This window comes from Schistocerca serialis, chromosome 5 (assembly GCF_023864345.2).
Source record: "Schistocerca serialis cubense isolate TAMUIC-IGC-003099 chromosome 5, iqSchSeri2.2, whole genome shotgun sequence".
Classification (NCBI taxonomy): domain Eukaryota; kingdom Metazoa; phylum Arthropoda; class Insecta; order Orthoptera; family Acrididae; genus Schistocerca; species Schistocerca serialis.
The window spans coordinates 255,911,816-255,938,749 of NC_064642.1; the positions used below are offsets into that span (position 1 = coordinate 255,911,816).

At 36.7% G+C, this 26,934-nt stretch overlaps 1 protein-coding gene across 1 annotated transcript in view; it reads right to left on the minus strand.

Moving 5' to 3' along the window:
• Window positions 1-9,070: 9,070 nt before the first annotated feature.
• The window catches only part of LOC126481881 (sodium/potassium/calcium exchanger Nckx30C), a 1,430,899-nt gene continuing 1,413,035 nt past the window's right edge, over window positions 9,071-26,934 (minus strand). Inside the window, exon 9 of the mRNA XM_050105840.1 lies at window positions 9,071-10,569. Within this exon, the coding sequence (XP_049961797.1) occupies window positions 10,329-10,569 (241 nt within the window). The 3' untranslated portion in view covers window positions 9,071-10,328. The remainder of the gene's footprint in view (window positions 10,570-26,934) is intronic.

Sequence of the window (26,934 nt, forward strand, 5' to 3'; positions counted from 1 at the left end):
AAGAAAGAGTACTGTGCTTCATTAAATCTTATGTATGCGGTACAGATAAAAGAAGTTTTTACACATTACATTAATTTGAGCATCCTATTGAAGTACGATATACTTTGATGACAACTGTTTTAGTTCATTGTTGTGTAATGATCACAATAATATTGACAACAAATTTTGGGTTGGTTTGGCTAACTTAATAGTCTACATGTACCCAAAATGAACATGTATGACATGGAATTTTCCATTTTTCTATTACAAAAAGATTTAACATGGCTGTCTCATAAATATTATGGTGTTTGTCTTTTCTAAAAAAAATTTAGAAACTGTTTCTCTTCATTGTAAAAATGTCTTTGAAACCATGTAACTTAAGTACATACTATTGGATTTGGCTCCTGAAACAACATATTCTTGAAATGCATCATTCTGTTCAATGTACATGCTTTTCAAAAATTGAACTATTGTCTTTTACGTCAATTATTGTTTAAAAAATATTATATTATACATTAACAGCATATTAAACAATTATACAATCATTCTTTTTAAATCTGTGCTATATCTAATTACTTTTTCTCAGATCTTAGAATTAATATAACATTATTTATCTTTTCCTAATTTAATGTTTTATTCTTTGCTTAGTTATGCTTCCGTCCATCAGATGATGCATATCGGACAAAGTCTCTCTGTACCACACATAGTCGCTTCAACCACTGCTTAAAATTGTTGAGAACTTGAGTCTTTTTGAGGAGTAAAGTTCCACAAGAGACACATTTTCGATAGGTGTATAGACTTAACAAGAAGTATAATTAACTCACTACATGCCACTACATTTATTGCTCTCATCGCTGTGCAAGCCAGCAATATTACAAATGCTTCTGTATAGTATGCTAATCGTACGAAAGAGAAGTTTTACTTATGATATGGAAGTCATCATCCTTATACTTTATTCCTCATAGTTCACTTCTCACAGAATATTATTTGTTGTAACAAGAAAGCTCACAAGAGTTTTCTTAGAGCTCACACTGAAATTTGCAGATCACATATTCACTTGTCCGTTACTGGAACAGAATGAATTGCTTTCCACCACTTCAACACTTTCACAACCACTCACTAAATATGAGCACTTGTATAAATAATAATCACTCTTTGAAGTTTTTTAAGAGTTAATATTGTTGACTGCACCTCCGTGACATTTTAGAATGGAAGCACTTTGTCATATTAGAACAGCAGTTTATGGTCGAAGCATAGAAGGGTTCCATTCTCAAATAAGCTTTCAAGTTAATGTTATATCAAGTCTTTTGTGCCATAAGTTTTATGCATTTTTTGTGACACAGTCTGGATAACTGCACAATTACATTTAAATGTACATAATGCACTCAAAAAGTGTTCTGTAGTGATTCCGGTGACACATATGTGGCAGTTTGAATACATTTTTCCTAATAAAAGAATATTCACAGAATAGCTGCAAAAATAAAGTATATCAGATTATCTGTTATGTATTAAAATCATAGAAATGACTACAAATTCGATGTAATTTCTCTGAGATGTTATACATTACACACAAAAATTTGAAATGAATTGATTTTAATGAAGCATGAAGCACCTTCAATAGAAAGAGGTTGATGCTGTGGTGAAGATACTTTGCATTTAGGATATGAGAACATAACAGTTTTCATTTTTTTTTAAATTGGGTTCATTAAACTGTGTTAGGAAACTTAGCATTTCGGCAACAGAGACCTTAATTTTCAGGTATAGTAACTTTAAAAATTGAAAGAGAAGAACAGTTTATAAAGATTATTCTAATGACACCCTTCAAAACAAAAAAACTTATAAATACATAATGTAACACATGCAAACTTGTAATAACAAGAGCCTGATGTTGAGGAAGAGAGTTATGTTTTTACCTATCTAGTTTGTTGAAGGTTTTTGATAAGAAACTTTTAACTTATGGGGAAAGACCAACACGCAGACATTCATTGTAGTTTTTAGAAGAAGTAAAATACCTATTAAATATTTTTATACCCAGTATGGCGTGAAAACTTCACGAAGTACCATTCTAGAAAAGACAAAAGACTTGTGCATAATTTTATGGGTAAGAGCAATATAAACAGAATATCAGTTACAAGGTGAAGCAGGTAAAGCATAAGCCAATCCAACATTAAGGAGCACTGAAATATTTTAGAAAGGAGTTGAGGAAATATAAACAGTTAAGAAATGTTACAGACAAGGGAATGAGGTAAGGCTGGTGAAATGTGTGATGACTGGAGAAAAGAGGTAAATATTCTGTACAAAAATAAAAACAGTAGCATGAGTTCAATAAGAAACATAGGTTTACAGACAGCAGAAAATTTTGTATTTCTATGATGATATTAACGATACTAAAGTTTGTGTATAATCATACAAAAAGGTTTCCAAGGAAGGAAAGAGAAAATGTAACTTCAAATAAAGGTGTCTATTAATGGGAACAATCAGCCATTCAATAATCAGCTATAGAAGATGACTCAATTACAAGCTTTTTGAAGGAAGGATTATTTTTTTATGAATAAGTAATAAAAGGTTACAGAAAGAAACCTAAAGAAACTGCAAGTAACACTAGTTTGAAAATTACCTTAGGGCCATAGAATAAGAAAGCTGCATTAGAATATAATGAAATAGAAATTATTAAAAATATCTAATTTGTTATATCCTCTAATCTCTTCATTTTCATGACATGCTGCATGTGCTTCCTTAATTGTTCCTTTATACAGTGAACATACTTTACCTCACTACCATTTCCTGATCAGAACTGATTTGAAACTCTTGACTTTCTTTTGTCTTTTTTCATGATGTTACACCTGTTTGCCTTTTCTGCTGGCATTCCTTCTCCTGGTGAATACCTTGCTATGTTGCGATAATAATGTTTTTTTTTTCTTTTTTTTTTAAATCGGTTATCAATGGCTTTGTTGCTCTTTCCCTCAAATGTGGAGGATTTTCCCAACTAAAACTGTGTTTTTATTGTATTGTGAACATAAAATACTAAAATATCACATAATATTGGTGGCACACAATTTAGGCAATAAAAAACTATTCAGTCCAATGGAGCTGTTGAGAAGGAAAGTGAACAATGCCAAAGTGAGGTGGGTCATATGATTTTAAACTTTGTCTTTTTCTTTCTCATTTACTTGACTGTCTTGTTTCTATGAATTATGATCTTCTTCATACAATCAAGTATTTTCATGAGTTTATCTGCAGCCATCTTAAACAATGTTGATTAGAGGCATTCTTGTAAATGAAATGAAAAGATAAACTTTTATACTGGCAAAAATAACACATTTCTAGTGGCATCTTAATGTAACATACGTGTTTATAATTTGATTGAAAATATGAGTATTATTTGTCAGTGGAACAGCAGGTGAAAATTTGTGTATTGGTATTTTTGAGAGACAACAATAGGGGTCTACAGCTTAAGATGTAGTCTATTAGAAAATGGTGTATCATGCCAGAAATCTTGTTCTTAAATACTGCTGATTTTATTTTCACTCTTAATTTCAAGAGTGCAATTTGTAGGATGTTAAATTGTGAGAAACAGCACAGTCCAAAATTTGAAGGCTAAAATCACCAAACCCATCCAGCAATTTGAATGTGTAGTTTGCCTGACAGTAGGGATGTTAAAGTGTGAATTTCAAAAAACATTGAGTTTATCATAAAGAGTGGAAATGAAACTCAAAAAAGTTAGGATAAGAGTAACTCTGAGGCAAGGTTTGGTTGGAATTTTAAGTGGGATACAGTATCTGCCAGCTTGTACAAAAGAACCAAGGTTGATTCTGAAAACTAAATGTGCAGTAAGTTAAAAATCTTTCTTCTGGATAGCTCTTTCTATCCTGCAAACTATATCTTCTGTTCACTTTTATTTATGTGAACGTATCTGTAGATGGTCGACATCCAGCCTTATTTAGATACAAGTTAAGTTCATAATCTGTACATTGACATATTCCCAGTCAGTATTGTATATTGTGCGAGTGACTTATGGAACATGTAAGTAACTAGAGAGCTGCAACCTGAACTCTAAGCATTAGAACTTTTTATCTGCTTAAATTTATTGTTTTCATTTTTGGCCATATGATATGAAGTAAAAGTGCTTTTGAGCCTACAGGTGATATTAAATAACAGTTGGTTTGCAACATGTGTAAAAATGGAATATAAGTTTTCTAAAGTGCAGCAGTTCTTTACATGAGAAGTTCTCACAAAGTAAAACACTCAATTTTAATGCTTTGCATCACGCTGCTCATTTATTTTATCGCTAGGTTGACCAACCAATATGTGTGGAATTATTGCAGTAATGATAGGGTTTCAACACAGGCTCTGATACTGGTGGGACTGTAAGTAGTTTCTCAATGAAACAAGGCTGTTGGAGTTTAAACTTATCACTCATAAAATTAATTGAGCTGGTATATTCAGAATAGGAAAATGAGAAAAGAAGAATGCTTGTACTTATCAACTGCTGGGAGCGGAACGAACAGAATAGAGTGTGAGTAGTCAGGGAAGAAACAATAAGAAGCATAGACAGACAACCTTGAGATTTCAGAACATTTTAAGCATTGACAGAAAAAGGAAATGAAGAATTGTGGAGGAGAGATTCAAGGCTGCTTGACGGAAGGTCTAAACTCAATATCTGTAGAGAGAAAGTGGATGAATTAATCTGGAATAGTGATAGATTATACATTCCAAATAATATTCTGTTAATGATGATTTACACTCCAGAACTGGAAGCCCTTGTTTTGAACTATCACTTCTCTACAGGATATTGATAGTATTTTGGAATTTGAATTTTGGCCATTACAGTTCATTACTGCTTCTGACACTTTTCATACAGGGTTGGGGTAGAGGGGAGAGTGTATGCTCTGCTGCAGTATTTTGTAAGCAGATGTTTCTCTTCTGTGTCTCTTAATGTAAGGTTCATCTCAAGAGCTAGAGATATTTATACAACAGATGTTTTTCGTGTTGTTTAAGTTCAGCCTGAAGCTTGTTTCCCCAAATGTTCAGTAATTCATAAGTAGTATTACATGAATAAATGTACTTTTTAATATTATAAAGTGTCAAATTAGTAGAATAAAGGTCAATCTGGAATGAAAGTTACACAAAATTGCTTAATATATCCTTGATGATGCTATTTGTTGGAAACTTAATTTCTTGGATTTCTTGAGGTGAAAAAATTTCTCCTGCACTTTATATATTTATTAGAATTTTCAAACTGGTTTATGTTGGAAAATGTTATGTTACTTGCCAAATTTCGTGATCTACAATGATTAGCAGGCATCTAAAACAAAATAATTGAAGACGTGCAAGTATTTCTATGCTGATGGCAGCATGCCTGCTGTAAAGAGTTCATTGTTGTTATCTCTCTGTCATTTTCTACTATTCTTTTTCCATGTTTTAGATGAATCTTCAACAAAATTAATCTTTTCCTCTAATACTATGTGACTAAATTATTATGGGGATATAGGGGGAAAGTTATAGTAATAATTTACTAGTTAAGATATTATACACAACATACATTAAGGTAGAAACAAAGTGTTCCACATGCATATGTGAACAGGATTATAAAATCTGACGATCCTGGGTAAATATGCAAACAAAATCATGCTGGCAGAAATGAAGAGAGCATGTTCTTATTCAGAATGTTGCCCCCTATCTTAATGAAGGAACAGTTTTGAGTTTGTTTTGAAGAAATGGAATGAAGGTAACTAATTGATTCAAGAGTAGTCATACTGTAATCTCCTAGAAAGCATGGACACTACAATCAGTGCAAAACTGGGGAAATTCTGAGAACCAGATGTAGTATTTGTTAATTTGTCAGATGAAACAAACTAGGTTTCAGACCGATAATACCAAAAACATCTGTGAACTTTAGTTAGTAAGAAATTGAAGCAAACTAGACACTTCGGTTAGTGAAAAATATAGCATGCCAGCAAGCACTCAAACTAAAAAATTCCCAATTTGTTAATACACTAAATAATTGATCTATCGAAAAATTGTAGTAATTTGGTCAATTGTGGATTCTTGGATTCTTTCTATGTTTTGACATACTTATGTTCAAGTGTCTCTCTCTCTCTCTCTCTCTCTCTCTCTCTCTCTCTCTCTCTCTCTCTCTCTCTCTCTCACACACACACACACACACACACACACACACACACACACACACACACACACACACAGATAGACAGAATAGCCTCATAATCTGGTAATTACAATGGTATGAGTAACTCCTTTATCTGTTCTGTACCACAACAGAATTGCTATTACAACTGTACTGTTAAGTTTTTGGATTCAGTATGTTCTCGCATTTCAGAATTTTTATTTGTTTCACTGTTTTGCGTGGCACTGGCATGTGAGAGTGTGAATTTTGCTGTGTAAAACAGATGCTGTTTTATGATTGTAAGCAATGACATTCTCAGTTGCTAGAGAACAACGTATCAAATATATAGCTGATCATTGGTGCAGTTAAATTACAAGGTCATAAGGCTCTTTTCACCTACTGGTTTATGGAAAATGGAATATTTACAGTTAAATTACAAGGTTATGAGGTACTTTTCACCTACTGGCATATGGAAACTGGAATATTTATAATATTTGCAATTAAAATTTAAATAGTGTACTAATAAATGATGCTATCAGGAATTTGTGTGAAATCACAGTAAGACCTTTTGAGCACACAAGGAAAAATATCTTAGAATGATTAACACTTCAGTACTGAGAAGATCAAACCTCTTAAAAAGCTCATAATGAATGACGCATGTTGGCTTTGCCCTGAAGTAGTAATATTTTGTGTTAAAGAATTCATTAATTCACCAAGGATTTCATAATGTATAATAATATAGCATTTGAGTGACATTCTGCAGAATCTTTTCCATGTTACAGTAATGTAGTTTCTATCAAACTGCCAACTTCAGTGCTACAAACTTACAAATCTGCATGTGTTACATATAATAAATGAAATTGTTTTACTGCACACTTTCTGGGACAGAAAAAAGTATTTACTTACCAGTCAGTGGGACAGGAGAACGTATACCAGGGTTGACTGACAAACAAGCAGATAAATTACATATTAAACCTAAAGCTTTCAGAACTTTTCTATTTAATTTTAATTTTTTTATTGTTGAGGCTCCTCTACTGGGACAAGAAGTAGACAAGAGTTAGTAGAATACAAAGTAAAACACTATAGATAAGGGAGAAATGGAAAGATGTTCCATATTTCATGCCAGTGGTGGTAAAAGTATCTGCCTATGAAATTTTAGGTACTACTGGATAGAAAAATTAAAATTTTGATTGCAAATGAGTCAGAGTCAACCAGATTATGAGTATTAGAAAAAAACATGGTAGTTTAAGACCAGAACGATATCACAGGGTGAGGATGGAGACAAAATATTAATCACAAACAAAGTAAGAATGAATAACAGAAAAAAAGAGTTAAAAAGGAAAAGAAATATTGTGGAGGTATGGACATATACGAAAGTGTACACCATGAGCAACAGAACACAAAGACAAAATAAGTTAGAAACTTGGAAAAGCAGAGGGGAAGGAGAAGAGACTGGAATACACAAGGCTCAGATGAATGACAGACTTAAGTACTTGAATTTTTTTGGTGCACATCATCCCATCATTCTCCTCCCCATTCCCTCCTCATGCTTCTTTCCTTTTGTCTCTCATATTTATTGAATATCTCTTGTTTCTTTCCATAACCTGTAATTCTGTTTCAGGTTTTAGCTCTCACAACAATCTGTTTATTATGTCTGGCTCACTGTTGTTTGTCTGAATTTGGAGCCTCAACAATTAAAGTTGTTGATAGTTCTATTCCCTTACTGGTTGCTTTAGTTGCCCTGATGCCTGCTTTGCAGTGACTTGCCCTTTATTCCTTGATTAATTTTTTTTAATTATAATTTTTCAGACTGCTTCTCTTCCTCATGAAGGAACTAACAATGTAAAATTATATTTTCTGTGTTTGTCACTCAGCACTGATATGGTTGCTTTTGTCTCAGTGATTAGTAAATAAATGCTTCTTTCCTTATATAATATCACTTTACATATTTGGATTTTGCCTTTAAATTTCTTAACTTTTAGATGAATAGTATTTGGAATGAAACTAAATGAGGACAGCACGGAGGAGAGGGATTGTGCTACACTGCATGCATCTGCTTTTGAGGGTTGTGTATGTATTGTTCCTACAATTAATGCCATAGGATGTAGTTTTTTGGTACATATTACAGTGTATTTATGTCTGGTGTAGCTGGAGCAGAGACAAAAATAAATTCTATAGAAGCACGTAGCAGGATTGCAATAGATATATCTGATTTTGAGGACTATATTAATCAAGAAAATATTAACACTCATTCACTCAAATGCATTCTACAAAATTTAGTTGTTAACTACATATATTCTAACAGATTCTTAATATTCATTCACTCATGATCATTTTGTAGTTGTGCAATTTTTCCATAGCATCCACTGATCTTCTTTAGAACATTAATTTTGTAATGTGAAATTATATTTGCATAATTTTATCTATCAAAAATGTGTAAAAGTAGTGATCTGTAGATAGTGCACTGTTGGTTACTTATAATGTTTGGAGTAAGTAAGTTACTGAGGCTACAAAATCTGGTGTTAATCTATAAAATAGAATTACATAAATTGGACCTTGTAAACCTGCAGAAATATGTGCATCTTCAGTAGAAATATGTGTGCTAAGATGGGATTTTACTGATTCGTACAACACAAGGACGTGGCTGGACTGACAATTGCAGTAACTAATATATAAAAACTTTTAGTCATTTCATCTGGGAAATTGTTTTCAGTAATTATGTCACAAAAGCTGATGGTATGTGTAACAGAGGTTAGAGAGAAAAGTAGTAAGTGATATTGTGACAGTCATTAACTCTGTAACATGAAGGAATAACTTTTATGATTTATTAAAAAAAAGCTTTCTTTTCAAAATTTATCCTGTATCACAGCTATTCTTTGTGAGCATTGTATAAGAGTCAACACATCAAATAATAATGTGTACTGTTAGTTGATGAGCTAATGTCATGGCATTCTTTAGATAGCATATTTAACAGCAAGTTGGTTCAAATGAAATTTAATAAAAAGATGCAAATTTAATAGCTGAAGACATACTGAAAGCAATCTTATAAATTAAGTTTTTAAGGAAGTTATACTTGATTTCAAATCCTGGCAGTCTACATCCCACACTGCCATGTAGATGAGATATCTCTTGGCAGGCATGAAATAATGTGTCTTAACACTGGAAATTTGAAGATTAATGCAGCTTAAAGAAGTTACAGATCATCTGAATGACCTGTGCTGTATAGAGATAACACATCAAATGAACTGATATGCACACCATAACTATGAAAAATATTTGTTATAATACACTTTGTAGTACATTCTGTTTCATCTCTGGTACTATAAACCAAGTTTTTATTTATATAAAAATTTTCAACAATAACTATTCAGGCAGCCCAAATGAGGACCATCAATCACTATGTACATTAAATCTCTACAACTTTCATGACAAACTATAGATCTTAAACAAAAATAAACACAGCTTTCACTCACCTTCAAGTTTAAGGAACATAATAAATGCACTGTGAGATTATCCTATTTTTAGTTCTTATGAAACAGAGTTCCACCTGATATATTAGTGGTGTATGAGATTCATACACAAAATATATTTGTCCCTGGACACCTTAATTATTGTAAATATATAGCAGTTATATTTCATCTGCAGTGATTACTGAGCTTCAACAATATGACACATGAGCCTTATTATATTATTAACAGCATACGAAAAATTACCTATCATCTAATTTACTTAGCTGTTTGAAAATGGACTAGTGTGTGAGAATGGTAACCATGTGTTTTTCATTTATGGCCTCTAAATGACTAACAGCTATGCTGTTAACATTTTATCCAGAGTTTATGTGAAGTTTCATACAAATTTATCTATGGTACAAATATATAGCTACAACAAACTTTTATTCCACTCTCATAGCTGCAAGCCAAGTAATATTGGCATTTTTGCAGTCTGTGTAAGAAATGTTTTCTCAGTAAGTTTCACTTATTCACTCAATAACTTCGGTCATGGACATATTAATTATTTGAAAAGCAAACTGTCTTTCAGCTGTTATAAAACTTCTCTTTAACTGAATATCTACAGTCTGTATATTTAATTCTATATAACATTATTCTAGATTTCATTATGCAACAAACAGGAGCACTGGGGCCTGCCCAAGCTCACAACCCAACAAGCATCTCTCCGGACTGTAAAAAAATATTGTGCTCTTCTCTTTCGGCTCATTTTCAAATCACTAGACAGGACAAGATAAGAATTTATATTCAAACATTAATGAGACAGCCACAAAGACAAAATAGAGCAGAAACATTGTGAAACCAAGTCCTTTGTTCATTTTCCACCGGAAGCAAGCAATAGAGATTATGACAAACACCAGCATCATGAAAAGAATGGTGATTGAGCACACCATCCCAACACTGTTCACCTCTACAGGCCTTCCATATATGATTCCAAACAGCAGCCAAGGCACTGGTAACCTGCAGCATCAAGAGATCACCATAATTACATGCTGAAAGTTCTGTATTACATTGCTATTTGTTAAATTTTGTATGTAATCATTGTTGAAAAAACTAAGTTAAACTGCGATAATTAAAATAAAGAAAAACAAATATAAAACACTGAATTGTCACTGATGGATACAATGAAAAATATAACATTTTTCAAGCCTTTTCTCATAGCTCACCTGGAATAAGGGAAAAGAAATCAATAAAAGTACAGCAAATACGTTTAAGATGTCACAGAAAATCAGAAGTAGTTATCAGTCTTGGCTATGAGGCATACACTGAAGTCAAAAGAAATGCCAGTTTCCCATTCATTTGGCTCATCTATGATGGAAGTTGATTGCTAACAAAGTCCATAAATTAAAACATTTTGATCATTAATGATGCTTGTCAAAGGACAGATTAATAAGAAACACATTTTTTAAACATACTGTCAAATGGATATGAAAATATAAATAAGGTTACACTTTTTAGCACTTTTGCAGTGAATGTCATGTCTGGTATTAGCTTCAACATGAATTGTTCTACACACAAATGCTTTCCATTATTGACCAGATGTGAAGAGTTGTATACACAGGAATTTTTCTGTGGAGCCAAACAAGTAAAAGCCTGAATATTCAAGACCTGAGTTGTATGATTGTTGCTGGAGCACCTCCTGACTAAATTAATTTTTTTTAAATTCTTGGAATTGGGATTATTATATTTTCCTTGAAATCTGGGGGATTTTGCTTGTCTCAAATATCTTGCCAGTTGGAATAATTCTGTTGCTGTTGCCTCTCCTGAGGATCTTGATAATTCTTTGGGAATGTCGTCAACTCCAGATATTTTGCATCAACTCAGGTCTTTCAGTGCCTTGTAAAATTCTTCAACACTTCATCTTCTCTTTCCATAATACCGTCTTCAAGTTTTTTTCCTTCAATACATCCTTACAACCTTAACTCTTGATACTTGTACATGTGATTCAATTTTCTCCAAAGGTTTCTTTAATTTTCCTATTCTGTCTTTGCTATAGTCATAGATCCTTCTACAGCTTTGCATTTCTGCTCATGACTATTCTTGCTTTGCTTTCTGCACTTCCTGCCAGTTTCATTTTTAGATGTCTGCATTCCCTTTTGTCTGCTTCACATGTGGCATTTTGGTCTTTTCTGCTTTCATCAAATAAATTTAGTATTTTGTATGTTATCCAAGGATTTTTACGAGGCCTTGCCTTTTTGACTGTTTCATAACTCAGAGCCATCACTCGTCTACTATTGTATTCCTTCACCTGTTTCAGTTGTAGTCTGCAGTTCGTAACCAATAGATCACTGTAAGAACCCATATCAGCCACTGGAAGTACTTTAATTCTGGTTTCAGTTTCTCTTTCTTACTATTATATAATATTTTTGAAACCAAATGATGCTCCAGTTCTCTTCCATGTATATAAATATTTTCATAGTTCTTAAACCAAATGATTGCAAAGATTAAATTGTGTTCTGTGTGAAATTCTACCAGTAAGCTTTTCCTTTCTTCCTCTCCCTCAGTCATCATGTTCTATTGCTACTTTTCCTTCTCTTTTCCTTTTCCTACTGTTGAACACCAATGCCACGCCACCCTCTACCCTCCACATTACAATTAAATTTTTGTTCCCCTTGACAGACTGAATAATCTCTTTTATTTCATCATACATTCTGCCAATTTATTCATAATCTGTGGAGCAGTTAGGCATTTATACTTGTACTACTGATATGGGTGTTGACTTTGTGCCTGTCTTGACTGTGATAATGTGTTCATTATGTTGTTCAAAGTACTTCAGACACAGTCCTATTTTCTTATCCATTATCTTGTTCAAAGTATTTCAACTACAGTCCTATTTTCTAATTCATTACTAGATGTGCACATAACTTAATTCTAGATAAAATTTAAAATTTTCTGGCAAATTAAATGTTCAAAGAGATTTCGAAATTGCAGCTGGTCATTGTAAACTTTACTTCTCGATATTCCAACTGGACACCTGCCAGTCATCTTCAGGTGAACGATCAACAACTGACAAATACTTTCTCTACTCTGCCTTATGTAGAGTGAGAGTATTGCCATGCATGCACCAGAGAAACAGAAGGACCACACCACCTGGCAGCAGCTTCTTCACTTATGGAACTGCAAAGATCAGCAGTCTTTGGTGTTGCCTCTCACTGCAGTCATTGCAGTATTCTGGCATCTTTGTCTAGAGCAAATCTCAGAGTTGACTGGATTCCACACATTGTCCAGCTGGTAGCTTCTGTCACAGTTCATTAGATTTTATGTGATGCGTATTTCAATGGGTTATTTTATAATGGAGTCCCAAAAAGATGTTGCTGTGGCTGAAAATAATGTTTTGTCATACTTCATTGAATGTATGTTGGAGATACAATGTTCCGCATTTGCAAACTTTCTCAGTTCCAGAAGGCGAGGGCAACATTTATGTTCTGCACAAAGTTCTTCTACTGTGTGTGTTGTTTTGTCCTATATAAGCCGTACAAAACTGGTGACGTATTTTGTACATTCCCACCTTCCGCAATAACAAGTTATCTTTCACTGATCCCAGCATGTCCAAAATTGTAGATGGTGGGCGGAAAATTACTTTCATCTGAAGATTACTAAGGATTCTTGCTATTTTGTTGGAAATATTTCCAACAAATGGAAGAAAAGTGTGGGACTTTGCTGGCACATTCTCCTTATTATCCACTCCCCTGTTCTTTATTTTAGCTGAGAATGTCCTGTTCATCTGCCAAGTCAAGTATCCATTGTCTCTGAACATTGTCCTCAAATGTGCAAGCTCTTTAGGCAAACAATCTCCATCTAAAACTTTATGGCCCCTGTGCACAAGGGCTTTAAGCACATTCATGATTTGAGATGGATAATGGCAACTTGAAGAGTGCAAGTACAAATCAATGGGAGGGGGCTTACAATAAACAAAAAGTCCCAGAGAGCCATCACTCTTCTGTCTAGCCAAAACATCCAGGAATGGGAGACAACCATCTTCCTCTGATTCCATAGAAAATCAAATGTTCTCGTAAATGGGGTTAAGTTGGTGTAAAAACTCCATTAACTTTTCTTCTCCGTGAGGCCACACTGTGAAAGTATCAATCAAGTTCCTACAAAAAACAGTTTAAGAACCATTGGTTCAAGTGATGTTTCCTCAAAACCCTCCATAAAACAGTTTGCCACCAGGGGAGACAAGTGACTGCCCATGGCAATGCCATCAGTCTGTTCAAAATATTCTGGGTTTAATATAAAATAGGTTGAGGAAAGAGTGTGTCAAAACAAAGAAGTGATGCCCAACAAACTGTTTACCAATTAATGGCAAAGAATCAGCATGAGGTACCTTTTCAAAAAGAGATACTACATCAAAACTCACTAGAAGATCTGAACTGCTGAGGCTGAGAGCCACCAGTCTGTTGATAAAACTGGCTGATTTCCATGTATGATGAGGACATTTGCAACCAATGGTCTCAGCAAGAAAGCAAGATGTTTGGCTAAATCGTATGTGGGGGTGTCAATGTTACTTGCTATGAGCCATAAAGGAAGGCCATCTTTGTGCACTTTAGGAAGACCATAGAGTCTGGTGGTACGCTGCCATGTGGTCTTATCCATTCAATGATCTCTGGATGTAATGAGGAAGAATTCGGGAGTGTACATCTCTTCTGTGGCACACATGCTGTAAGGTCATTGGCAATCTTCCTGTAAATAGTATCACTGAGTAGGTCATTCATCTTCTCCAAATACAAACTATGAGGTAACAGAACTTGATTTACCTTTATCAGCCTTCAGCACCGATATGTTTGGGTCCTCTCTGAGATTACATTGTGCAGCCCTTTCTTCATAGGTTATGTTACTGTGTTGAGAATGAGATTTCAAAAGAGCATGGCAAGTTTCCATTCTTATTTCTACACCAGAATCCACAAGAAGGCATTGTTCCCATAGGAAGGCATTTACAGCTTCAACACCTCTTACAAAACTTATCAGAGGTAGCACATTTGGTTTAGGTGCAAAATTTAGTCCTTTACCCAATAGAGACAGCTTCAAATCATCTAAATGCTTCTCTGTGAAGTTAACAATGGAATGTCATGCAGTTATTTCCTCTGGTGATGGCTGTTGTGCCACCAAACAATCAAATTTTGACAACTGCCAAGAACTTTCATCCTTATACACTGAAGCACCAAAGAAACTGACGTAGGCATACATTTTCAAATACAGAGATAGGTAAACAGGTAGAATATGGTGCTGCAGTTGGCCATGCCTATATAAGACAAGTGTCTGGTGCCATTGTTAGATCAGTTACTGCTGCTACAATGACAGGTTAGCAAGATTTGAGTGAGTTTGAACGTGGTGTTATAGTTGGCACACAAGTGATGGGGGACACCATCTCTGAGGTAGCAATGAAGTGTAGATTTTCCTGTAGGACTATTTCATGAGTGTACTGTGAATATCAGGAATCCAGTAAAACATCAAATCTCCAACATTGCTGCAGCCAGAAAAATATCCCGCAAGAATGGGACCAATGATGACTGAAGAGAATCATTCAGCATGACAGAAGTACAACCCTTCTGCAAATTTCTGCAGAATGAAACATCATTGATATGGGCTTCTGGAGCTGAAGGCCCTCTCATGTACCCTTGATGACAGCACAACGCAAAGCTTTACATCTCTTCTGGGCCTGTCAACACCAACAGTGGACTGTTGATGACTGGAAACATGTTGGCTGCTTGGAAAAATCTCGTTTCAAATTGTATCGAGTGGGTGCACATGTGTGTGAATGGAGATAACCTCATGAATCCATGGACCCTACATGTCACAGGGAACTGTTCAAGCTGGTGGAGGCTCTGTAATGGTGTGGGGCATGTGCAGATGGAATGATATGGGACCACTGACATGTCTGGAGATGACTCTGACATGTGACACATACATAAGCATCCTGTCTGATCACCTGTGTCCATTCATGTCCATTGTGCATTCTGACGGACTTGGGCAATTCCAGCAGGACAGTGCAACACCCACATGTCCAGAATTGCTACAGAGTGGCTCCAGGAACACACTTCTGATTTTAAAAACTTCCACTGGCCACCAAAGCCCCAGACATGAACATTAAGGAGCATAACTGGGATGCTTTGCAATGTGCTGTTCAGAAGAGATCTCCATCCCCTCGTACTCTTAAGGATTTATGAACAGCTGTGCAGGATTCATGGCATCAATTCCCTCCATCACTACTTCAGACAATAGTGGAGTGCAAGCCACAATGTGTTGCAGCACTTATGCGTGCTCGCGGAGGCCATACACAATATGTGTACCAGTTTCTTTTGCTCTTCAGTATATATCCAATCAAACTTGGCTGAAGTCTGTCCAACAACCAATCCCATGGTACAAGAGAGAGAAGCGCTGCAATCTTCATGTGTAAGTGGAATAGTTCTTCTGAAATGGTATCCAACTTTTGCCTTGTATAAGAAATTCTCTCCTTATCGTAGAAAGTAAGTTAATGGAGTTTTTGCATCATCTTAACTCCTTCAGGAGAGCATTTGATTTACTGTGGAATAAGCGGAAGATGGTCGTCTCCCATTCCTGTATGTTTTGATTAGACGGAAGAGTGATGGCTCTCTGGGACATTCTGTTTATCCTAAGCCCACTCACACTGATTTGTATTTGCACTTTTCAATTTGCCATCACCCATTCCAAACCATGAGTGTGCTTAAAACCCTTGTACACAGGGCCCATACACTATCAGATGCAGATTGTTGGATACTCGATCCTGCAAATTAACAGGGCATTCTCAGCTGACACCAAGAACTGGGAAATGGATAAACAGGAGATGCACCAAAAGAGTCCCAAGCTTTTATTCCCTTTGTTGGAAATATTCGCTTCAAAATAGCAATAATGCTTAGTAATTGTCAGGTGAAAGTGATTTTCCGCCCACCACCTAAGATTTTGGACCTGTTGGGATCAGTGAAGGATAACTTGTTATTGCGGAAGGTGGGAGTTTACAAAATACCTTGCCAGTATGATATGGCCTGTATAGGACGAACAACATGCTTAGTGGAAAAATGTTGCACAGAACATAAAAATTGCACTCACCTTCAGCAAGTCTGCAATTACGGAATACCGTATCTCCAATGGACATTCAATAGAGTATGACGAGACATTAATTTTGGCCACAGTAACATCTTCTTGGGACTCCATTATAAAATAATCCCTTTAATATGCATCTTGGAAAATCTAATGAACCATGACAGCAGCTACCAGCTGGATAATGCATGGAATTCCACCATTTCTGAAATTTTCTCCAGACGAATACTTAATTATACTTTGTGTAGTTCTCTCTGTCATGGAGTTTTACTTCATAATGATAAATCACCCATTTTGTTAGAAATTATGGAGGAGTCACTTAAAGATTCACAGTTGGCTTTGAGATATTTTTAGAATCTCCCATTTATCACTAGTTGAAAAGGGTATTTTGTCTCCAGTTCCCTGTATACCTCATGTTTTATAATGATCAAAGTGGTTTCTTTTTCCTATGAAATGAGTCTCTTGTTTGTAATGTGATTAACTGCATTAATTACTTGGTCACCTTTTTATGTCTATACTTTCAAATTTAAGAAATTTTGGGTGAGGATTAATTTCTATTTTTTTCTTTTTCATGTTAAACACTCCAATTATTTTTGTTACATGTGATTTACTTTTATGAGATCACTTTCTAATGTTGCACAATGAAAATATTCAATACATTTACTCATAAAAATTGAATTCTTATATTATTGTAGCTGACTTTAATTGAAGTATGTTTGGTGACTGATTATGTAGTGAGACTCAGTTTTTTAATAAACACTTCCACATATTTTCTTGCCTAAGATCTCTACATTTGGGTAAGTTTAATTTTGGTATACAAAGAGAGTTGCATCATCTGATACTCCTGCATCTTGAGTATTTTTTTCATGCTACGTAATAGTTATCACTACAGATAATAGTGTTACTTTGATTATGAGTGTTCGGTCACATCATTATGAAACGCAAAAACATCTATAATACTGATGCTTCAGCCATTCTCTTCAGGGTGACTAACTGCTGGATTCTGGTGAATGATCTCCCCCTATAAACTGTCTTGTTTTGATTGTCAGCTGGCGGTCAACATCACATTCTGGGATGCCAATGGACAGTTTGATGTAAAGATTTACTAGGAGGGGTGATTACTGCCTGTGTCACACTGGCAGGTGATTGGTGGACAATAGCAAATCAGCAGCTTGTTTCTAAGACATTAATGCTGCGTGACAGTTCTCTTTTGGCTGCTTGTTCATACTGTTGAACCTGGATCATGTGGAGCTGTTGGCTGATGAACACACATGGCCTGTTGGACTGGGATTGCTGGCAGCCAGGACGGATTACTTATTTCCGTCCTTCCTGTTCATGCTGTTGGTGTATTTAGTGGTTTTGATAGCCTATCTTATTTTTCACTACTGCATCCTTGGCTGCCGAGTGAGCACACAAGGCTCTTGAAAACTGGTAGATTGGCCACAGTCCTGATAGTATTCAGCTATAGTTGAATTGTTATGTTGCCCTAGCCATAGACAGTGTTCATACTCGAACATGTAAATGATAATAAGTCTCCTGATTTCATCAATGTAGACAATCTAGCATTCACATCAATGTTCGTAGGTGCCTGCAGCTTTGAGAGCAGCTACAGAATTCCTCTTGGGCCTCAACACATCTAGGATCTTATGGCTGTTCTAGAACATTGTTTTAATTCTTCTGTGGTGCAGCACCATGCCTACATGCTTGCTGTTGCTTCTTGCATAAGTTAAGAGAGCAACAGGAAGAGGTTCTTCTGTTCCGCTGTCTATACTAGTACTAGCTATTGATCTAATGGTCACTTGTAACATAAAATCTCTGTATATCCATGTGCTGCAAGAACAAGTACCAGCAAACATCTGCAACTTGGCACAACTGTGTTTCTCACCGACATACTTTACTTGGCTGTGCAAATTCCACGAGCAGACACTCAGAGTGATAATGGGCTTCCCCCTTTCACCCATAATAGGTGATGTATTCATGGAAGCATTCATTCAGACAGTGCTAAGTTCCATGCTGCTGCACCTACATTGTTGGCTGAGGTACATGGATGACATTTGTCGTGCTACCTGCCCAAGCAGCACAGGCAATAGCCAACCGTACAGCCATCTACCCACGGCAATATTTATTTCAAATTATCCAACTGTATCATAGAATGTGACATTGGTAGCTACTTGAGAACTAATGTAAGACAGGAAGCCATAATTAGAACATAGCAGTTAATCAACCTGAAGAGGACTACTGCATAATGATCAAAATTGTGGTATTTTTAGTTGTTTTAGTGTTTCAAAAAGATGTGGTCTAATACCCAAAATTATTTTATTCAAATTGACTCTTGCAGTGGGATCTTACAAACTTTATTGCTGTTATTCTTGTACATTGGTCAAAATTTAAATTTATTGCATCTTTGATCATCAGGTACTGGTAACATGAAGCACATTGGTCATAAGCACAGTAACTGCAGGAAATGTATAAAAGCTAAGTGTGTGCAAGAATGGAGATTATTTCCATAGAGCACAGAAAACAGCTCCAGTATGATGTTCTGGGCAGCTGAGTTTAAAGATCTCAAGAAGTGTGGAGGAAGTAGGTGTATGGGGAGTGGTGAGAGAAGAGAGTGGTAAGGAAGAGGAATTCCAGAGGAATGACTTTATTTATTTTCTATTATGAAAAGGAAAGATTGCTACTCACCATATAGAGGAAATGTTGAGTCACAGAACAGATCACAGAACAGATGTAACAAAAAGACTGCCATACAGGTTGACCTTTTGGCCAAAAGGGTGTTTCCTAAAGTAGAAAACACACATACATTCATGAAGGCACACCTCACACACACACACACACACACACACACACACACACACACACGCACACGCACACATGAGACCATTGTCTCTGGCCATTGAGGCTGGGCTGTGAGCAACTGCACCTGATGGAAGAAGCAATCTGGCTGATGGAAGTAAAGAGGAGGCTGGAGCACGGAGGGGGAGGAATATAGAATAGCAGGTTAAGGTTGGGGGAAGGTAAAGTGCTGCTTGTGGGAGCATGCAGAAGTGTGGTGGTAACAGGGTAGGGCAGCTAGGTGCAGTTGCGTGGGAAGGGGAAGGGAAGGGGAGGGGAGTGGAAAAGAAGAGAAGTAGAGGAGAAAAAGAAATACTAGTGGGTGCATTTGTGGAATAGAAAGCTTGTACTGTTCGAGTGGGGGCAGAGAAGTTGATAGGTGGGTGAAGGACAGGGCCTAATGAAGGTTGAGGCCAGGGGGGTTTATTGGAACGTAGGATATATTGCAAAATTCAGAAAAGCTGGTGTTGGTTCGTGACTCAGTACCACCCAGGACAGCAGCAACTGAATCACATTTTCAGTCGTGATTTCAACTATCTCTCATCATGCCCTGACATAAGGAATCTCCTACCCACTATTCTTCCCACCCCTCCCACAGTGGTATTCCACTGCCCACCAAACAAACCTATGCAACATTCTCGTCCATCCCTATTCCACTCCTGATTCCTTCCCCTTGCCTCATGGCTTATATCCCTGCAACAGACCTATTTGCAGGACCGTACATCTTCCCACCACCACCACCTATCCCATTAATGGCAAGACTACCTGTGAAAGCAGTCATATGCTGTACACATTAAGCTGCAACCACTATGCTGTGTTCTATGTGGATATGAAAACCAACAAGATGTCTGTCCGCATGAATGGCAACCAACAAACTGTGGCCAAGAGACAGCTGGACCACTCAGCTCCTGAGCATGATGCCCAACACAACATTCTTCACTTCAGTGACTGCTTCACAGCCTGCACCATCTGGTTCCTTCCTAACCGCACCATCTTTTCTGAATTGCACTGGTGGGATCTCTCCCTGTGATGTATCCTGTGTTCCTGTAACCCCAGTGGCCTCAACCTTCATTAGCCTCTGTCCTTCACCCATCTATCCCCTCCATGCTCCCACTGCAATGCTACACAGGTTTCTGTTTTCTCCCTTCAGGCACAGTTGCTCACAGCCTGGCCTCAGTGGCCAGAGACAGTGGTCATGTGTTTGTGAGTTGTGCTTGCATGAATCTGTGTGTGGTGTATATGTTGGAAAAAGACATTTTGACTGAAAGCTCAACATGTATGGCAGTCTTTTTGTTGTGTCTATCTGCTTAGCAGCTTCTCTATAATGGTGAGTAGCAATCTTTCTTTTTCATAGTATTGTCATTATCCCATCCTGGATTTTCCATTGTTTTATTTATTTTCTGTGTGTTCATCAATTGCTTAGCATCTTCTGGTCTTAGCAACCAGTAATCTATTGACATTAATTTTGTAGTTGCAGAGGTCTGTTTGCAGGTAGCATTGTTACTTGTCATACAACAGGAATCTACAGTGCTTAAATTGTGACAACCAGATAATTTTTAAAATAATGTCTAATCATATGTCATCTTGAATTTTATCAATGTAAATAGATTTCGAGTTTCTTGCTTTATGTTGTATCAAAATGAAGAACAACACTTTCAACTATAGACAAAAAGGCCAAGTCTACATGAAATTTGATTTTTTTTCTCTTGTTTTGAGATTGTATAAGTCACAGTTCCAGCAAAGCTCATTTTTATTATTAGCAAAAAATTTAATTTTGGGGTAAATGTATTGGGAAGAGGGAATACAATTTTGTATATGTTTGAAGGGGCCTCTATAAAATCACAGGTATCTACCATACGAAATATTCTTGCTCTTTACCTTTGCTGAACAACTACTTTGTGGCATAAAATGTTTCACGTACCAATAAACACCCAAATACAAATGCATTAAATTTACTTGTGAAGACTCTGTATGCCCCACCAACAGACATTTATTTTAAAAATGCAACACATAAGGATATTACAAAATTCATTATTTCAATAAAAAATAGTAATTGTGTTGGGTATGATGATATTTCCAGAAGATTATTAAAATCTTATGCTGAGTTGAGAGTATTTCCCTTAAACAGGTCAGTAAAAAGTAATTATGTTATAAGTCACATTTTCTGACTTATAAAACTGGAGACAAGCAAACCATCTGTAATTATATACCTATTCCTTTCAGAGAGTGCTTGAGAAAATGGCTGGTGATAGAATACTGACTCATTTAACCAAGCAGAGGTTGTTAACTGCCTCTCAATTCTCTCAATTTGGTTTCAGTGAAGGATTCTCTACAAAGAAAGCAATACAAGGCTTAATTCATTAAGTGCTGTAAAATCTGTACAAGAAAAATTAACCTATTGGAATATTTTGTGAACTTACCAAAGCCTGTGATTATGTGACTTACAAAATTAATATAATTTTGTATAATATTTATTTAATATCATTTACATATATTAACAACAAGAGAAGACCCAGTATCAAACCCTGTGGGACTCACCACCCTACACTCCTCTGTTTCTGGTGGTTTAGTCAATGAAAGTGACTCTGTGCTTTCTGCTATGAAAACTACATCCATCTATTGTCCACACATCTATTTAATTTTATCTTCACCTCTTTTAGTGGAAAACAATATGCAAAGTGTTGGAAGCATACAGAGAACACAATTTTAAATTCTTTATTTTGAGAGTTTGATGTTTAGATCTCTTCCCTTCTTCTCATTAGTTGTGTGTTGACATTGACATGGGCAGTGTTTGATTCGTTTATTGGCGTCTTTGTCTTATGATAAATACTTAATCAGTCCACATTTTGTTGTTGTTAACATCTAACCACCATAATCAGATAAACAATTTTCTATCGTAACATGTAAATCGCTGAGATAATAGAGAAATAAACTGAAGGCTTTCATCAAACACACTAGGTGTCCAGAATCAGATCTATACTCTGCAGTGGAGTGTGTATTGATATGAAACTTCCTGGCAGATTAAAACTGTGTGCCAGACCGAGACTCGAACTCGGGACCTTTGCCTTTCGCGGGCAGGTCCTCTACCATCTGAGCTACCCAAGCACGACTCCCGGCCCATCCTCACAGCTTTACTTCCACCAGTTTTACACTAGGTGTCCTCAGTCAATGTCATTTGATGTAAAATCAGTGTTAAAGTAATGATAATGAATCTTCAATTAAAATGCATTGCGGTAGTAATGCTGTCTTAAACATTTCATTGCATATGACCTGGATTTTCCATTGTTTGTTATTGCAAATTAAAATATTTTCATCTACATCTACATCTACATCCATACTCCACAAGCCACCTGACGGTGTGTGGCGGAGGGTACCTTGAGTACCTCTATCGGTTCTCCCTTCTATTCCATTCTCGTATTGTTCGTGGAAAGAAGGATTGTCGGTATGCCTCTGTGTGGGCTCTAATCTCTCTGATTTTATCCTCATGGTCTCTTCGCAAGACATACGTAGGAGGGAGCAATATACTGCTTGACTCTTCGGTGAAGGTATGTTCTCGAAACTTTGACAAAAGCCCGTACCGAGCTACTGAGCATCTCTCCTGCAGAGTCTTCCACTGGAGTTTATCTATCATCTCCGTAACGCTTTCGCGATTACTAAATGATCCTGTAACGAAGCGCGCTGCTCTCCGTTGGATCTTCTCTATATCTTCTATCTACCCTACCTGGTACGGATCCCACACTGCTGAGCAGTATTCAAGCAATGGGCGAACAAGCGTACTGTAACCTACTTCCTTTGTTTTCGGATTGCATTTCCTTAGGATTCTTCCAATGAATCTCAGTCTGGCATCTGCTTTACCGACGGTCAACATTATATGATCATTCCATTTTAAATCACTCCTAATGCGTACTCCCAGATAATTTATGGTATTAACTGCTTCCAGTTGCTGACCTGCTATTTTGTAGCTAAATGATAAAGGATCTATCTTTCTGTGTATTCACAGCACATTACACTTGTCTACATTGAGATTCAATTGCCATTCCCTGCACCATGGGTCAATTCGCTGCAGATCCTCCTGCATTTCAGTACAATTTTCCATTGTTACAACCTCTCTATACACCACAGCATCATCCGCAAAAAGCCTCAGTGAACTTCCGATGTCATCCACAGGGTCATTTATGTATATTGTGAATAGCAATGGTCCTATGACACTCCCCTGCGGCACACCTGAAATCGCTCTTACTTCGGAAGACTTCTCTCCATTGAGAATGACATGCTGCGTCCTGTTATCTAGGAACTCCTCAATCCAATCACACAATTGGTCTGATAGTCCATATGCTCTTACTTTGTTCATTAAACGACTGTGGGGAACTGTATCGAACGCCTTGCGGAAGTCAAGAAACACGGCATCTACCTGTGAACCCGTATCTATGGCCCTCTGAGTCTTGTGGACGAATACCGCTAGCTGGGTCTCACATGACCGTTTTTTTCTAAACCCATGCTGATTCCTACAGAGTAGATTTCTAGTCTCCAGAAAAGTCATTATACTCGAACACAATACATGTTCCAAAATTTATGCTGATAAACTGTAAACTGTCTGCAATGTTATCATTTGTGTTTCCAAATCCACATTTTTGGCACGGGATTCAAGGAACTATTCAGTATAATATTCATTAACCAGAAGAGCTTCTGAATTAAAACCAGTTCTTGTATATATAGTCACACCCCATTTCTTTTACTGGTACTACATTAATATGACATTAGCTACAGATATCTGCTTAATTTCGGTGAGACCCAAGTGATCTTCTAACACAAGCGACACATTTGCTTATACTTCAGTTATCCTTTCATTTCACTAAACTATCTCATGCTCTAAGGGAAGATTCAAAATGAGCATTCTTTAAGTCTTTACTTTTTCCAAAAATGCAGTATACTGCTTTATTGATAGTGTTTTCAGCTATAACTGTTGTGGCCCACTTAGATCTGGGTGCGCAGCCATAAGGCGTGTCACAAAAGTCAGCAGACGCAGCTAGACATTCGACAACTTTCAGAAGCTACCACTCATGGAGATGCGCATTGTCTTGTCTGCACACTCTATTGGCTGGCTAACAGCTGTTAGGCCAGCTGACAGCTTTTGCAGATGGCCCATCCAGTTCAAACTCAGTAAACTTTTACCTCAGCATATTAACCTCGCTGTTGTGTGCCCTAAAACACTAATAATCATCATCATAATCATAATACCTCAGCATATGTATTACTGGACCACTGTAGTGAGCCACTCCATGACCAGTATACCCATTGTAATAAGTTGTTTTCTACAGTTAATGAGGTTTGTCATGTCAGTCATTATGTGGTGTTCCATTGTAGGATTATAAGAATAATTATTCTGAATTTCCTGCATTTTGGGAACAGCTGCCTTACCATTAGGGTATTCAAGATGCTTCTGGGCCTGATCCAAATTCTCAATGTTATTCAGTGTTCCTTCCTATAAGCATGACAACCACTGTTGCAAGCTGCATCTTGCAAGTTTTCTTTCACTGTGCTACTGCCAACTCTGATCGAAACTTCAAGATTCCAGCTCTCACAGCAGCTTTCTTTGAGGTACTTGCTTTTCTGATAATTTTGTTACATTTATTTATAACACATGTAAGCATAAATTGTAAGTACAGCCTACAGAAGTAATCTGGGGTAGCTAATTCTCTCTGTTATGCATATCTTGACTTGATATGCATCCCTGATGGAATTTACAGTACATGATAAACAAAACAAATCATTCTGTTCCTTTTGTCTTGAACCTTCCTTAAAACATTCCTAAGGTAAGTCTGGCTGGTTCTTATCCTCTCTTGTTTTGTCTCAAAATTCGCTGTCTTTTGTGTATTTCCTTGCCCAGATTCGTTTATTTTTTAGTAGACCAGTTGTCCATACCAGTCCTAGATGAAAGTGAATAAAAGTATTGCATCTTACTGTGTGTGTGTGTGTGTGTGTGTGTGTGTGTGTGTGTGTGTGGGTGTGTGTGTGTGTGTGTGTGTGCACAATACTCAGTCTGTTACTGAGATTGTCTCCTTAATATCTATGAGATTTCACATCCGTTGCCATCCAGCACAATGCATCTTCTGTTTCAGTGTTGTTCATCTTTTCAGTTTTTTTCCATGTGTCACCAGAAATCTTTGTCTCCAGCTGTTTTGTGATAATGGAAGCTGATAAATGAATCTGACATTCCATTAAGAAGTTAACTGATAAATAATCAATTTATTTGGGTGTTTTTGTAAGTTAGTAAAAGTTTGTAAGCATTATTGTTATTGTTATTATTATTATTATTATTATTATTATAGCTAATTTTCACATGTGTCTCATTTACGCATTAGTTGTTCATACATCAGAAATTCATTCCCTGTGCAAACCTTGTGACTTATAACTTTAGAAGTATTTGAAAACATATCTCATTAGTCTATAATAGAGGGAAACATTCCACGTGGGAAAAATATATCTAAAAACAAAGATGATGTGACTTACCAAACGAAAGCGCTGGCATGTCGATAGACGCACAAACACAAACATACACACAAAATTCAAGCTTTCGCAACCAACGGTTGCTTCATCAGGAAAGAGGGAAGGAGAGGGAAAGACGAAAGGATGTGGGTTTTAAGGGAGAGGGTAAGGAATCTTCCAATCCCGGAAGCGGAAAGACTTACCTTAGGGGGAAGAAAGGACAGGTATACACTTGTACACACACACGTATCCATCTGCCTAATGTGCGGATGGATATGTGTGTGTGTGTGTGTGTGTGTGTGTGTGTGTGTGTGTGTGTGTGCGTGTGCGAGTGAATACCTGTCCTTTTTTCCCCCTAAGGTAAGTCTTTCCACTTCCGGGATTGGAATGACTCCTTAGCCTCTCCTTTAAAACCCACATCCTTTCGTCTTTCCCTCTCCTTCCGTCTTTCCTGATGAAGCATCCATTGGTTGCAAAAGCTTGAATTTTGTGTGTATGTTTGTGTTTGTTTGTGTGTCTATCGACATGCCAGCACTTTCGTTTGGTAAGTCACATCATCTTTGTTTTTAGATATATCTCATTAGTCTTGAAGACATGTTCCTCTAGGAGATGTGTCCTGACTTTGGACAAATTCATCATGGAGATGGATGGAAATGGATGCTTCCTGTTTCTGGGCATTCTGATGAAGAAGAATCTGGATGGCTTGCTGGAAGAGAACAGATATGGACCCATATTTAAACACTAGGGGTTGCTAACATCACAGTACAGCACCCGCAATCCTGGTGTAACTGTGACATGAAAGGTCTGCCTGTCAAGTTACAGCATTTACAAGAAACCTTCCTCAAGTGTGGCAACTCTGAGATGCATAAAAATGTTCTCTCCAGATGAGCAAGAAGAAGAAGTAGTCAAAATAGGAAAGCAAATTTCTGGAGTTCCTTCTGTATGTAG